This window comes from Salmo salar, chromosome 04 (assembly GCF_965601325.2).
Source record: "Salmo salar chromosome 04, fSalSal1, whole genome shotgun sequence".
NCBI classification, from domain to species: Eukaryota; Metazoa; Chordata; class Actinopteri; order Salmoniformes; family Salmonidae; genus Salmo; species Salmo salar.
The window spans coordinates 12,031,907-12,048,001 of record NC_138294.1 but is presented as its reverse complement, the minus strand read 5'-3'; the positions used below and the strand labels follow the sequence as shown (position 1 = coordinate 12,048,001).

The 16,095-nt window shown below is 44.3% G+C and overlaps 1 protein-coding gene across 1 annotated transcript; it reads left to right on the top strand.

Moving 5' to 3' along the window:
• Positions 1-1,549: 1,549 nt before the first annotated feature.
• LOC123733264 (beta-crystallin B1-like) lies at positions 1,550-8,577 on the top strand. Its single transcript, XM_045712731.2, has 6 exons — positions 1,550-1,608; positions 2,276-2,371; positions 3,470-3,588; positions 5,493-5,625; positions 6,203-6,345; positions 7,579-8,577. The coding sequence occupies exons 2-6, from the start codon at positions 2,351-2,353 to the stop codon at positions 7,748-7,750; spliced, it is 588 nt and encodes a 195-aa protein (XP_045568687.2). The 5' UTR covers positions 1,550-1,608; positions 2,276-2,350; the 3' UTR covers positions 7,751-8,577.
• The last annotated feature ends 7,518 nt before the right edge of the window (positions 8,578-16,095 follow it).

Genomic DNA, 16,095 nt, shown 5'->3' with positions numbered 1-16,095 from the left:
AGACCATACTACCATAGACCATACTACCATACTACCATAGACCATACTACCATAGACCATAGACCATACTACCATAGACCATACTACCATACTACCATAGACCATGCTACCATAGACCATACTACCATAGACCATACGACCATACTACCATACGACCATAGACCATACTACCATACTACCATACCACCATACTACCATAGACCATACTACCATACTACCATACTACCATAGACCATACCACCATAGACCATACTACCATACTACCATAGACCATACTACCATACTACCATACTACCATACTACCATAGACCATACTACCATACTACCATACTACCATACTACCATAGGGCATACTACCATACTACCATAGACCATACTACCATAGACCATACTACCATACTACCATACTACCATAGACCACTACCTACCATACTACCATAGACCATATGATTTTCAAACATGTATCTCCATGTCCATAAGACACTTTTATTATCCATCAAATCTTATCAAATGAGATCCATCTATCTCTATCTCTGCTCTCTCAACCAATCTCTCTCTCCAAACAGATGTTACCTCTAAGCACTGATCTAGGATCAAATGTCCTCACCCCATCTCCAGTATGTTGAGAAATCTGTGAATGTATTGTAATGTTTTTAAAATTGTATAAATGGCCTTAATTTTGTTGGACCCCGGGAAGAGTAGCTGCTGCCTTGGCAGGAACTAATGGGGATCCATAATAAATACATTTACAAATACCAATCATAACCATTAGCTCAGATCTAGGATTTGGGCCTGTATTCATAAAGCGTCTCAAAGTAGTGCTAATCTAGGATCAGTTTTTCCTGTTAGATCATAATAAATAAGATTAGATGGACCGGGGGACCTGATCCTAGATCAGCACGCTTTATGAGTATGGGCCCAGGTTTCCTTACTCCATTCCCAGGTGCCATATTTACCACGTTTCAACTAAGTCTGTTGGATACCTGACTATCCAGTGGGAGTCAAACAGAAACGGTAGATCCAAAGATGTATAAAACTGATGAGAAGGAATAAGGACTTAATATATAGTGGAGGAAATGACAGTGTTCCATGAAAACATGTTTCTGATAACAACAGGTCCAAAATGTTGTCCTATATTTTTTATTTTATTATTTATTTTTAATCCCAGGCCCCCGTCCCCGCAGGAGGCCTTTTGCCTTTTGGTAGGCCGTCATTGTAAATAAGAATTTGTTCTTAACTGACTTGCCCAGTTAAATAAAGGTTAATTATAAATAAATAAAACACTTACAAATCAATAACATTTAAGAACTTCACAAACAGATCTGTGCATCATGACAACACTTCAATCACCAACCACCATACCTCTGTACTCATGCAGTATTTACATCTCTCTCTCTCTCTCTCTCTCTCTCTCTCTCTCTCTCTCTCTCTCTCTCTCTTTGATGATGGGGGGATTTCTATTCTTCCCTGGCTGTGAGCTCAGCGGGTTTCTCTCTGTCACTCTAATCCCCCCTCTCTGGGCGCCAGCATATAAAAGGTGCGGGAGGGCCCTCTCCACTCACACACTGACCGCCTGAGCCCACTCCTGTACCCACACACTGAGCAGAGGTAAGAGACGGGCACACAGAGATACAGAGAGATGGGGGATGAGGGAAAATGGGGGATGAGAGAGGGATAGATTCGGTATCTCAAACGTCAAATTCAAATACAGGTCACTCTAAACGGCATCATAGTAACTAGAAAGAACACATAAATAACGTATTTTCCTTCATTGACGTGTTTTACCTAGTTCCACAAGGATTGTCTAATGAATCTATAGGTTCTTGTTGTCTATAAGATCTGGTTGACTATTTTACATTAGAGATTCATTTACTTTTAAGTGGACATGCTTTGTACATGGGCAAAAAAACCCAACAAACTCTTCATTTCTGTTCTTACTGATGTTTGGATCGTAAGGGAACTCGAGGAAAAGTGTTAAGTGGCCAGTAGCGGTCATGTGGTTAAACCTCATCCAAGATGGCTACTCATATTTTTGTGTTCCGTTGATCAATTACAGGCTCTGCTAAGGAGCTAAGGAGTAAAGCAGGGCTACGGTCTACTGTCTAGAACACAGTACATGTTTGGGTAAAAGTTGTAGACTTCAATGGGATAAAGTGGTAAATGAGCTGTGTCAGTTTAAACAGCATTAAACTTAGCAGCAGTGTGTTGAACCCTCGTACCTTTCTTTACCTCCTTTTATTTCCTTCCCTTCGTCATCCCTCTGTTTTTGTTCCAGTCATCATGTCTGGAGAAAAGTCTAAATCTGCTTCCCAGAGCCGACGGCAAGGCCGCCCAGGGGAAGAGATCTGAGATGGGCATGAACGCCTACAAGGTAACACACATGCATGCATATACACGCACGCACGCACACACACACACACACACACACACACACACACACACACACACACACACACACACACACACACACACACACACACACACACACACACACACACACATGCACACACACACACGCACACACATACACAGCACACACTATGCACGCCTATACACACATGCACACATATACGCACACACATATGCACGCCTACACACACACACACACACACACACACACACACACACACACACACACACACACACACACACACACACACACACACACACACACACACACACACACACACACACACACACACACACACACATAATGTACGCATACAAAAGCAGATGGCCACACATATATGTTATATAATTGTTGGTACTTTGACACTCGTACGTAACTACTCACACACTGTTTCCACACAATGCCTCTAGTTGCCTGTGGTGGTAAGTCACAGTTGCCATAGCTATGTGTGTGTGGAGGCGTTCTAAGAGAATCACACAAGGACAGTGTTTGCGTCCAAAATGGCCCCCTACTTCCTATATAGAGCACTACTTTTGACCAGAGCCCTAGTGCACTATATAGGGAATAGGGGACCATTTGGGATTCAAAAAGTGTTTGTTTTGTTACATTACACAGTTCAGCCTCAAAGAAAAAGATGTGAGAATTAAACTGTAATTTCTCTCTCTTTCCCAATCTCTTTTCTCTTTCTCCCCTCTCTCTCTCTCTCTCTCGCTCTCGCTCGCTCTCTCTCGCTACCTCTCTCTCCCCCTCTACCTCCATCCCTCTCTGTCTCCCTCTCCCCTCTGTCCTTTACATCTCTCTCACTCTCTCTCCCTCCCTCTCTCCCTCCCTCTCTCTCTCTCCCTCTCTCTCTCTCCCCCCTTTACCGCCCTCCCACCCTCTTTCTCTCTCTCTCTCTCTCTCTCTCTCTCTCTCTCTCTCTCTCTCTCGCTCTCTCTCTCTCCCCTCCCCCCTCCCTCTCTCTACCTCTCTCTCTCTCTCCCTCTCTCTCCCTCTCTCTCCCTCTCTCTCCCCCCTCTCTCTCCCCTCTCTCTCCCTTCCTCCCTCTCTCCATCTCAGATGTGCGTCTTCGACCAGGAGAACTTCCAGGGCCGCTGTATGGAGATCACCAATGAGTGCATGAATGTGTGTGACATGGGCATGGACAGGGTTCGCTCCCTGCGTGTCGACTGCGGGCCGTGAGTACCAGCCTGTCCCTCGACAAAACACACACCTCATTTGTGTCACACACACACACCTCAGTTTCACCAACACACACCTACAGTGAGGGAAAAAAGTATTTGATCCCCTGCTGATTTTGTACGTTTGCCCACTGACAAAGAAATGATCAGTCTATAATATTAATGGTAGGTTTATTTGAACAGTGAGAGACAGATTAACAACAAAAAAATCCAGAAAAACACATGTCTAAAATGTTATAAAATGATTTGCATTTTAATGGGGGAAATAAGTATTTGACCCCTCTGCAAAACATGACTTAGTATTTGGTGGCAAAACCCTTGTTGGCAATCACAGAGGTCAGACGTTTCTTGTAGTTGGCCACCAGGTTTGCACACATCTCAGGAGGGATTTTGTCCCACTCCTCTTTGCAGATATTCTCCAAGTCATTAAGTTTTCTAGGCTGACGTTTGGCAACTCGAACCTTCAGCTCCCTCCACAGATTTTCTATGGGATTAAGGTCTGGAGACTGGCTAGGCCACTCCAGGACCTTAATGTGCTTCTTCTTGAGCCACTCCTTTGTTGCCTTCGCCGTGTGTTTTGGGTCTTTGTCATGCTGGAATACCCATCCACGACCCATTTTCAATGCCCTGGCTGAGGGAAGGAGGTTCTCACCCAAGATTTGACGGTATATGGCCCTGTCCATCGTCCCTTTGATGAGGTGAAGTTGTCCTGCCCCCTTAGCAGAAAAACACGGCGAGTTGAGTTGATGCCAAAGAGCTCCATTTTCGTCTCATCTGACCACAACACTTTCACCCAGTTGTCCTCTGAATCATTCAGCTGTTCATTGGCAAACTTTAGACGGGCATGTATATGTGCTTTCTTGAGCAGGGGACCTTGCGGGCGCTGCAGGATTTCAGTCCTTCACGGCGTAGTGTGTTACCAATTGTTTTCTTGGTGACTATGGTCCCAGGATCCTCCCGTGTAGTTCTGGGCTGATTCCTCACCGTTCTCATGATCATTGCAACTCCACGAGGTGAGATCTTGCATGGAGCCCCAGGCCGAGGGAGATTGACAGTTCTTTTGTGTTTCTTCCATTTGCGAATAATCGCACCAACTGTTGTCACCTTCTCACCAAGCTGCTTGGCGATGGTCTTGTAGCCCATTCCAGCCTTGTGTAGGTCTACAATCTTGTCCCTGACATCCTTGGAGAGCTCTTTGGTCTTGGCCATGGTGGAGAGTTTGGAATCTGATTGATTGATTGCTTCTGTGGACAGGTGTCTTTTATACAGGTAACAAACTGAGATTAGGAGCACTCCCTTTCAGAGAGTGCTCCTAATCTTAGCTCGTTACCTGTATAAAAGACACCTGGGAGCCAGAAATCTTTCTGATTGAGAGGGGGTCAAATACTTATTTCCCTCATTAAAATGCAAATCATTTTATAACATTTTTGACATGCGTTTTTCTGGATTTTTGTTGTTGTTATTCTGTCTCTCACTGTTCAAATAAACCTACCATTAAAATTATAGACTGATAATTTCTTTGTCAGTGGGCAAATGTACAAAATCAGCAGGGGATCAAATACTTTTTTCCCTCACTGTAATCCCCACATGCACACATTACACTAACGTTACTATGACACAGCCATACCTGTTTGTCAATCTCACACAAACTAACATTTATTCCTATCAAACGTTGCTGCAACCATGGTTCTCAATGTGTTTCTGCCTCTCTCTCTCCCCCTCTCCTCCCCCTCCTTTTCCCCTTATCTTCCCCTCTCCCTCTCTCTCCCCCTCTCTCCGCCCCCTCCCTTACCCCTCCTCTTACCCTCTCCCTCTCTCTCCCCCCTCCCTTACCCCTCCTCTTCCCCTCTCCCTCTCTCTCCCCTCTCTCCCCTCTCTCTCCCCCTTTCTCCCTCTATCAGTTTCGTGGGTTATGAGCAGATGAACTTCTGTGGTGAGATGTTCATCCTGGAGAAGGGAGAGTACCCTCGCTGGGACTCCTGGAGCAACTGTCAGAAGAACGACTACCTGCTGTCCTTCAGGCCCGTCCGCATGGTATGTCACACACTTTTGTCCCCCCCAACACTCTGTCCTTCCATCTGTCCTAGTACTACATCTCTGTCATTGGCCAGAATACATTTCCATACACTTATCTGATTATCATGTATTTCTGCTGTTAGTAATAATCTCTCTTACCATCCATCCATATTCATTCATCTATTCATTAATTTGTCCATCCATCCACCTCCTCATCCATCCATCCATCCATCCATCCATCCACTCATGTAACGTTCCATTTACTTGTCCATCCATCCATCCATCCATCCATCCATCCATCCATCCATCCATCCATCCATCCATCCATCCATCCATCCATCCATCCATCCATCCATCCATCCATCCATCCATCCATCCATCCATCCATCCATCCATCCATCCATCCATTCTACTCATCCATTCGTTCATTCATTCATCCATCAATTCATTTATCCAAATTGATCAGTTTGGCCTGTTATCTGTTAGTTATGTTATGTTCGTTTTTGACTCCACCTCTCTCTCTCCCCCACCTCCCTCCCCTCTTTCCCCCTCTCCCCTCTCCCCTCTCCCCTCTCCCCTCTGCACTCTCTCTCAGGACCCTGAGAAGCACAAGATCTGCCTGTTCGAGGTTGGAGAGTTCAAGGGTCGTAAGATGGAGATCATGGATGATGATGTTCCCTCTCTGTTCTCCTACGGATTCACCGATAGAGTCGGCAGCATCATGGTCAGCTGCGGAACGTGAGTGGTCCTCGCTGCGGCAACAGGACACACCCACATCGCAGACAAACATGCCATAGGATGCGATAGAGCAGGAAGTGGATGAGACAGTGATGTCATTATGACATAAAAAACCAGGCATCACCAAACCTAGATACCGTAGATTGTTTGTAATCTACTGTACAAATTATTCATTCATTTCAAATGGCTGAGTCGTTCCACCGTTTCTATGTGAATAATAGAATTCGGAACCAACTGTTCCAAAAATAGTTCGGAATGACGAAAGTTTCCACAATAGTTTTAATTGTCAGAGGGGTTCCATTTAGAAGATCATTTAATATATAGGCTCTCTGTTTCCCTCTGGCTTCCTGTGTCTACATACTTCAAATAGAATCTAGTCTGCCTCTCAAATGGCACCCTATTCCCTTCATATGAACTATGGGCCCTGGTCAAAAGTAGTGTACTAAATAGGGAATAGGGCACTATTTGGGACGCATCCCTGAAGATCTATGATTCACTTTCAGAAATGCAGCAGGAATGATGTCAGGATGTCTTTCCTGTTTTAAACAGCCTCTTCAGAATCAGAACAAAGGGTTTTATATAGCACGGTTTGTTTGTGTGTGTTCGTTCCTGCATGCATGCGTGCATGTACATGTGTGTGTATGTATCTGTGTGCATGTGAGCTTTGTCTCTCCAGTGTATCTGCACAGTGAGAGAGGAGATAGGTCCAGTTCCTTCATAGATGGGTTTGGCCCACAGTGAGTAGACATATTCCCCTCTGGTTGAAACATCAAACGGACAGACTGGTACCTGTGGCACTACAGTCAAAACGTGACAAACAGATCAATACCTCTATTTAGCAAGACATATCTCTCCCTCACAGCTTCCCACTCCCCTGCCTGTTCCTCTGATGCTGTCGGCTTCTCATCTTTTCTCTCTGTCTCCGTCGGTTCTCTCCCTCGGGTTCTCGCCTTCTTTTCTACTTTACTCTTCTTTGTTAATTTCTCTACCTCTGTGTCCCTTCTGCCCTCTCTCTCGGTCTCACACTATTGATTCTCTCTCCATCTTTCTTTCTCAGCCTCTGCTCATCTCTTCTTCCTCCTCTCTCTTTCTCCCATCTCTCTCCCTCTCTTCCCCAATTCCAACTCTCATTCACAAACCCCTTTCCCCCTTCTCCTCTCTCTCTCTTCCCCATCTATCTCTCTCCCTCCATCCCTCCACTCATCCCCCTTCTCCTCTGCTGTTTTCTTCCAGCTGGGTGGGTTACCAGTTCCCTGGATACCGTGGTTCCCAGTACCTCCTGGAGAAAGGTGACTACAAACACTTCAACGAGTTCGGCGCCCATCACCCCCAGTTCCAGTCTGTGAGGCGTATCCGCGACATGCAGTGGCACCAGCATGGCTGCTACACCTTGTCCAGCAAGTGAGGGTCCCAGAGGGCGAGAAAGAGAGTGAGCGGAGGAGAGACGGAGGAAGGGCATAGTAGAGGAGGAGGAGGAGGAGGAGGGGGGAAGGCTAAAAGGGACAGGAAGAAAGCACCCTATCTATAGGAAGATAGACAGCTCCCTCCATCCCTCCATCCGACCCCTCATCCCCCGGTGATCCTCTCCGCGGTTAGATACATATTTTTAGAGCGAGGGAGAGAGCGAGGGATGGAGGGAGGTCATTGTTTTTTCCCCCTCTTGAGACGGCGCCCTCTACCTGTTTGAGAGATGCAAGACTGGTGGCGTACAGCCGCCCTGATTGGACAGATACGTCAACACCACGAAACAACAATGGATTCTAAGACTATTGAAGTAAATAAACAACGACAACAACTCACAGATCAACAAAGACCAGATGTGGTGGGTTGATAGGTAGATAGCTAGATATTCTCTCTATTTTTTCTCTCTCTCTCCGTCTCTGTTATTTTCAGCCCCCTCCATTCCCCTCTCTCTCTCTCTTTTTCCCCCTCGCATAATTTATTTTTCATCCAACCATCCTGTTTCTCTTCAAACCTAAATTCAGCCCAAAACGAGACGACTAGTGCTTCTCCTTTGACTCTGATCTACGGGGGTACGGATGTGTGTGTGTGTGTGTGTGTGTGGGTCTGTTGTCGTGGCTAGAAGAGGGAACGGGATCTAGGGTTCTAGACTTCTAGGGTTCTAGGATTCAAGGAAACGTGCAGCGTACCTCTGCCACAGTCACTGTAAAAGCTTGTACTCAGACCCTGCACCGTCTTCTATCCTAACCCAAATAAAGAGACTAAACCTGACCTGATTTCACCTCGGATTCTTCATTTTATCATGTTTTTCCAGCAACTCTTAGAAGACAGTGGAAGTTAATAAGAAAGCTTCTTAATTGTTAAAAGCAAAACCAACATGTTTCGTGTCTTGGATTTCTTCAGGGTTTTAGACAGAACAAATCATGAGCCTTTTATACATTGATTGTGTGATATCATGGCAGCAATAGCAGTGGAGGGGTTCTTCATATGACTACAGTCTAGTTAGAATACAGTGGAGGGGTTCTTCATGCAGCTACAGTCTAGTTAGAATACAGTGGAGGGGTTCTTCATGAAAACGTTAACAGCTCACATGCTGTACCACCTGTGTTGGACTGACACAATAACACAGTCAAATATGTACCAGGCGGGTTATGAACCCCGGTCTGCCGCAGTAGAAACCAACGTGTAAACCATTAGACCAAGAGGAAATCCCTTGTTGACAAAGGGCCACATAAAATCCCATGCAGGGCTTGCTACCTCCTCACGTTACTATGAACAATCATGACCGACTCATGTCCACTACACATACGCAGGTCAGAAACGATCAAATCAAACTTTATTTGTAAAGTTATTTCTAAAAAAATGCAGTTCAAAGTGCATAGCAAATAAAATAATAAAAGGTGAGAAAGAAAAACACAAAAATAATGTACATAAATCATTTTAAAAAGTAAAACAAGAGTAAAACAGATATTCATGTTTCTATGTGAACATAGTACAAACAAGTAGGGCTATTCTGAGAGTGTCGATGACGTAGTCTGTCCTCTATTTACACTCCAAAATATGATATTCATATTATTACAACACAAGGTAGCTAACATGGTTTCTCACTCACGACCATCAACATTTTATATAAATTACTGACAGATTCTTCATAACACCCACACCTTTGGTCTAATAATAATATAGAGCCGATGACATCAGTCTAAAGCTAGGCCCCCCCCCCCCCCCCTTATATAAATGCAATGTTACAGGTTCACCACCCCCCTAACAAGAGAATGAAAAAGTTTACAATATTTTAATATTAGTTGGCCTTAAAAACCTGTTGAGGACAGACGTTCCGCTAGCGGAACGCCTCACCAAATATCCAATGGTAGAGCGTGGCGCGAAATACAAAAACTTTAAAATGCTATAACTTCAATTTCTCAAACATATGACTATTTTACACCATTTGAAAGATAAGACTCTCGCTAATCCAACCACATTGTCCGATTTCAAAAAGGCTTTACAGCGACAGCAAAACATTAGATTATGTCAGGAGAGTACCCAGCCAGAAATAATCACACACCCATTTTCAAAGCAAGCATAAATGTCACAAAAACCCAAACCACAGCTAAATGCAGCACTAACCTTTGATGATCTTCATCAGATGACACTCCTAGGACATTATGTTATACAACACATGCATGTTTTGTTCAATCAAATTCATATTTATATCAAAAACCAGCTTTTTACATTAGCATGTGATGCTCAGAACTAGCATACCCACCGAAAACTTCCGGTGAATTTACTAAATTACTCATCATAAACGTTGACAAAATACATAACAATTATTTTAAGAATTATAGATACAGAACTCCTTTATGCAATCGCTATGTCAGATTTTAAAATAGCTTTTCGGCAAAAGCACATTTTGCAATATTCTGAGTACATAGCTCAGCCATCACAGGCTAGCTATTCAGACACCCGCCAACTTCGGGGCTCACTAAACTCAGAATTACTATTAGAAAAATTGTATTACCTTTGCTGTTCTTCGTCAGAATGCACTCCCAGGACTTCTACTTCAACAACAAATGTTGTTTTGGTTCCAAATAATCCATAGTTATATCCAAATACCTCTGTTTTGTTCGTGCGTTCAGGTCACTATCCAAAGGGTAATGCGCGAGTGCATTTCGTGACAGAAAATTTCTAAATGTTCCATTACCGTACTTAGAAGCATGTCAAACGCTGTTTAAAATCAATTGTTATGCTATTTTTCCCGTAAAATAGCGATAATATTCCAACCAGACAATGTTGTATTCATTCAAAGAGGGAAAGAAAAAAATGACGAGGTCTCGTGAACGCGCATCTCCAGTCTCTCTGTCACCAGGCAGACCACTGACAAACTGTGCTGCTGTCATCTGCCCAGAGACAGGAGACGCCTCAATCCGGTTTCGGAAGGCTTTAGAGAGCCAATGGAAGCCTTAGAAAGTGTCACGTAACAGCTCAGATGCTGTAATTTCGATAGAGATGCAACAGAAGGACTACAAATTGTCAGACAGGCCACTTCCTGCTTGGAGTCTTCTCAGATTTTTGCCTGCCATATGAGTTCTGTTATACTCACAGACACCATTCAAACAGTTTTAGAAACTTTAGAGTGTTTTCTATCCATATCTACTAATTATATGCATATTCTAGTTTCTGGGCAAGAGTAGTAACCAGATTAAATCGGGTACGTTTTTTATCCGGCCGTGAAAATACTGCCCCCTATCCACAACACCCTCAATGGCTGGGTGAAATCAGATGTAGGATTTACACTCAAACACCTCAGGTAAACATGAATATAGTGTTTTCTAGGAAAGGAGGTAAGGAGGTAAGGAGTTAAGGAGGTAGATTAATGCAGACCAGGGATTCAGCCGGTGAGCAGAATGTTTTCTTCAGCGGATGGTTGGGGGACCGGAACATAATCACAAATCATTTTTAGACAGAAAATGAACCGCCAGAAGATATAAAAACAGATATAATGTTTGACTAAAACTGAATGATTTCAAACCTTGATTATATTTGTATATGAGTGTACAGGTGGATTCAAAGGACCTGGCAGGGTCTTTCCATAGAGATAGATAGAGGACTCATCTTTGTATCTGTGCCATCATAGTGTCTGTGACAGCATGGGCAGCGCCATTGAAGCTATCTTGTTTTTAGAGTAGAAAATGTTCTTCTTGTTTGGCTGATTGCTCCAAATTCATCCAGTGGACTACTTTAAAACGGTGAAAGACCTCAATGGTAATATCTATGGGTCTTTCCAAGTTTGTTAGCAGAATCGCATTAGTGGAAACAAGCCGTTCTCAGGGTTTTATGTTCGAAGTGTGTCGGGGACAATTTTAGCATTTTATCTAACCCTAACCCTAACCAATTTCCTAACTCCTATTTCTCCTAACCTGCTACAAAAAGTCAGGTGTACGGAGAACAGCACCTTAGCCAAATACATTTAAACTCACTTTTTCACAATTCCTGACATTTAATCCTAGTAAAAATTCCCTGTCTTAGGTCAGTTAGGATCACCACTTTATTTTAAGACTGTGAAATGTCAGAATAATAGTAGAGCGAATTATTTTTTCAGCTTTTATTTCTTTCATCACATTCCCAGTGGGTCAGAAGTTTACATACACTCAATTAGTATTTGTTAGCATTGCCTTTAAATTGTTTAACTTGGATCAAATGTTTCAGGTAGCCTTCCACAAGCTTCCAACAATAAGTTGGGTGAATTTTGGCCCATTCCTCCTGACAGAGCTGGTGTAACTGAGTCAGGTTTGTAGGCCTCCTTGCTCACACATGCTTTTTCAGTTCTGCCCACACATTTTCTATGGGATTGAGGTCAGGGCTTTGTGATGGCCACTCCAATACCTTGACTTTGTTGTCCTTAAGCCATTTTGCCACAACTTTGGAAGTATGCTTGGGGTCATTGTCCATTTGGAAGACCCATTTGCGACCAAGCTTTAACTTCCTGACTGATGTCTTGAGATGTTGCTTCAATATATCCACATAATTTTACTTCCTCATGATGACATCTATTTTGTGAAGTGCACCAGTCCCTCCTGCAGCAAAGCACCCCCACAACATGATGCTGCCACCCCTGTGCTTCACGGTTGGGATGGTGTTCTTCAGCTTGCAAGCTTCCCCCTTTTTCCTCCAAACATAACGATGGTCATTATGGCCAAACAGTTCTATTTTTGGTTCATCAGACCAGAGGACATTTCTCCAAAAAGGTACGATCTTTGTCCCCATGTGCAGTTGTAAACAGTAGTCTGGCTTTTTTATGGCAGTTTTGGAGCAGTGGCTTCTTCCTTGCTGAGCGGCCTTTCCGGTTATGTCCATATAGGACTCATTTTACTGTGGATATAGATACTTTTGTACCTGTTTCCGCCAGCATCTTCACAAGGTCCTTTGCTGTTGTTCTGGGATTGATTTGCACTTTTTAGCACCAAAGTACGTTAATTTCAAGGAGACAGAACACGTCTCCTTCCTGAGCGGTATGACGGCTGCGTGGTCCCATGGTGTTTATACTTGCGTACTATTGTTTGTACAGATGAATGTGGTACCTTCAGGTGTTTGGAAATTGCTCCCAAGGATGAACCAGACTTCTGGAGGTCTATAATTGTTTTCTGAGGTCTTGGCTGATTTCTTTTGATTTTCCCATGATGTCAAGCAAAGAGGCACTGAGTTTGAAGGTAGGTCTTGAAATATATCCACAGGTACACCTCCAATTGACTCAAATTATGTAATTTAGCATATCAGAAGCTTCTAAAGCATTACATAATTTTCTGGAATTTTCCAAGCTGTTTAAAGGCACAGTCAACTTAGTGTATGTAAACTTCTGACCCACTGGAATTTTGATACAGTGAATTATAAGTGAAATAATCTGTCTGTAAACAATTGTTGGAAAAATGACTTGTATCATGCACAAAGTACATGTCCTAACTGACTTGCCAAAACTATAGTTTGTTGACAAGAAATTTGTGGAGTGGTTGAAAAACTAGTTTTAATGACTCCAACCTAAGTGTGTGTAAACTTCAACTGTATGACGTGCTTGTGCTAGACAGAGCTGCCAGTAAGTGAACATGTTGTTGGATCCCTAGGGGAGACACGGCTGATAAAGTAAATTTGTTTTATGTACTTGTCTTTACTTCATTCTACCTACAACTCTAAACATTGCAATGACTCATTGAAGAAGCTCCAGGAATGTCCACTATTGTCTCTTCCCCTCCCTCCCGCCCTCTCTACCTTCCTTCCTCTGTACTTCCCTCCCTCTCTCCATCCCTCTACCCACTCCCTTCTCCTCCTCCCCCTCTCCCCTCCTTTCAACCTGAAAGGATAAAACATTTCCAAACTAACCATTGGTTCTGGGGACGAAGCCATGCTTTTCCTGACTGGTAAAACTGAACGTTTTTTAAAACGTTCTGAGAGCGGAAGTGAAAATTTAGCCTGTTCTGGGAATGTTCATTTTTAGGTTCCAGGGAGGTTCAGAGAACATTTTGCTATTGTTCCATGAACGTTTTCCTGGGTGGTTTTATTATCGTTCTGAGAATGGAAATTATAGGTTATTTGAAGATAATTCAATATGGTTTCAATAATATGTTTCAGTATGTTTCAATAAGACTTTTAATAACACTGCTAGCTTAGGTTAACGGTTTTGAACTCCCAGCACAGACAGACAGGTTGGTTGTTTAGCAACAAAACAAATGCATGAGCAACTATGGGGCAAAACAGATGGGGTTGGCTTAGAATGTTGACAACATGTAAACGATATTTAGTCTCCAATGTTTATTGAAAACATAAATACATTTGCGCAGTGAGCACTTATTGTCTCTCATACATAATTAGCTGTTGGTTAGTTCACTAGCAAATTTGCCATAATTAGCATTGACATGGTATCAAGAACAAAAAAGAGCCTCATGGCAGTTTCTTCTCATTGTTGCTAGTCATCTGGCCATCCAGAATCACAACAACTGACAAACTTCTGCCCCATGGAATTGTGTTCACATTGTTTTCCTGACATTGTCAGCTAACCCATCTATAGGACACATGGAAATTAATCTGCTTAGGCACTAATCATGCAAACACATTTATTTTCTATTGTGGCATGGCATCAGTGAGATTCAAACCTATAATCTTCTGTTCTCTGTTGGTTTTGCTCATACAAAGCTGTTCATTTTACTCTATTCAAACAGACCCCATTTCAAAGGAAACAAGCGTTCATTAGGATGGGTGTGGCCAACACACCTGACCACACTTAAGATAGAGGATAGAGTTTTGTTGATGCTGAGTGTAACGATCGTTGTAGAGAGGACTGGGGACCATCGCTGGAGGCTTTGGACTGGGGACCGTCGCTGGAGGCTCTGGACTGGGGACCGTCGCTGGAGGCTCCGGACTGGGGACCGTCGCTGCAGGCTCCTTGCCATGAATCGTCACTACAGGCTCCGCGCCATGGATCATCACTGGAGGCTCCGGGCCATGGATTATCACTGGAGGCTTCGTGCCATGGATCATCCCTACAGGCTCCAGGCCATGGATCATCACTGGAGGCTTCGTGCCATGGATTATCACTGGAGGCTCCGGGCCATAGATTATCACTGGAGGCTTTGTGCCATGGATCATCACTACAGGCTCCTGGCCATGGATCATCACTGGAGGCTTTGTGCCATGGATCATCACTGGAGGCCTTGTGCCATGGATCATCACTGGAGGCTTCGGACCATGGATCATCACTGGAGGCTTCTTACGTGGAGCCGGAACAGGTCTCACCAGACTGGGGAGACGCACTGGAGGTCTGGAGCGTAGGGCTGATACAACCCGCCCTGGCTGGATGCCCACTTTTGCTTGGTGAGTGTGGAGAGCTGGCACGGGACGCACTGGGCTATAAAGGCACACTGGAGGCATAGTGCGTAGAGCCAGCACAGAACACACTGGACCGTGGAGGTGCACCGGAGGTCTAGAGCACAGTTCTGGCACAACTCGTCCTGGCTGGATCCCCCCCGTAGCCCGGCAAGCGCGGGGAGTTGGAACAGGCCGCACTGGTTTGTGCTGGTGAACTGGGGGTACCGTGCGTAAAGCTGGCGCAGGATAACCTAGGCCGAAGAGACGCACCGGAGACCAGGAACGCTGAGCCGGCACAATCCTTCCTGGCTGAATGCCAACTCTAGCACGGCAACTGCGGGAAGCTTGCACAGATTGCACCGGGCTGTAGCTGCACACAGGCGACACAGTGCGCATCCCCGTATAACACGGTGCTTGCTTGGTCACTCGCTCCCCACGGTAAGCACGGGGAGTTGGCTCAGGTCTGAACCCAGACTCTGCCAATCTCCCTGGGTCCTGTCACTTCCAGAATCTCCTCCCATGTCCAGTTGTCCTGACCACGCTGCTTGGTCCTTTGGTGGTGGGATCTTCTGTAACGATCGTCGTAGAGAGGAGACCAAGGTGCAGCGTGGTAAGTGCTCATGATTATTTTTATTATAACTCAGAACACGAAACAAAATAACAAACAAAGGAAAAACGAACGTCAAGTTCTACAGGCTTTCACTGAGCTGTACAAAAACAAGATCCCACACTGAAGGAGGGAAAAAGGGCTGCCTAAGTATGATTCCCAATCAGAGACAACGATAGACAGCTGCCTCTGATTGGAAACCATACTCAGCCAAAACAAAGAAATACACAAACTAGATTGCCCACCCTGCATCACACCCTGACCTAACCAAAATAGAGGAAATAAAACGTCTCTCAAAGGTCAGGGCGTGACACTGAGAATGGAACATA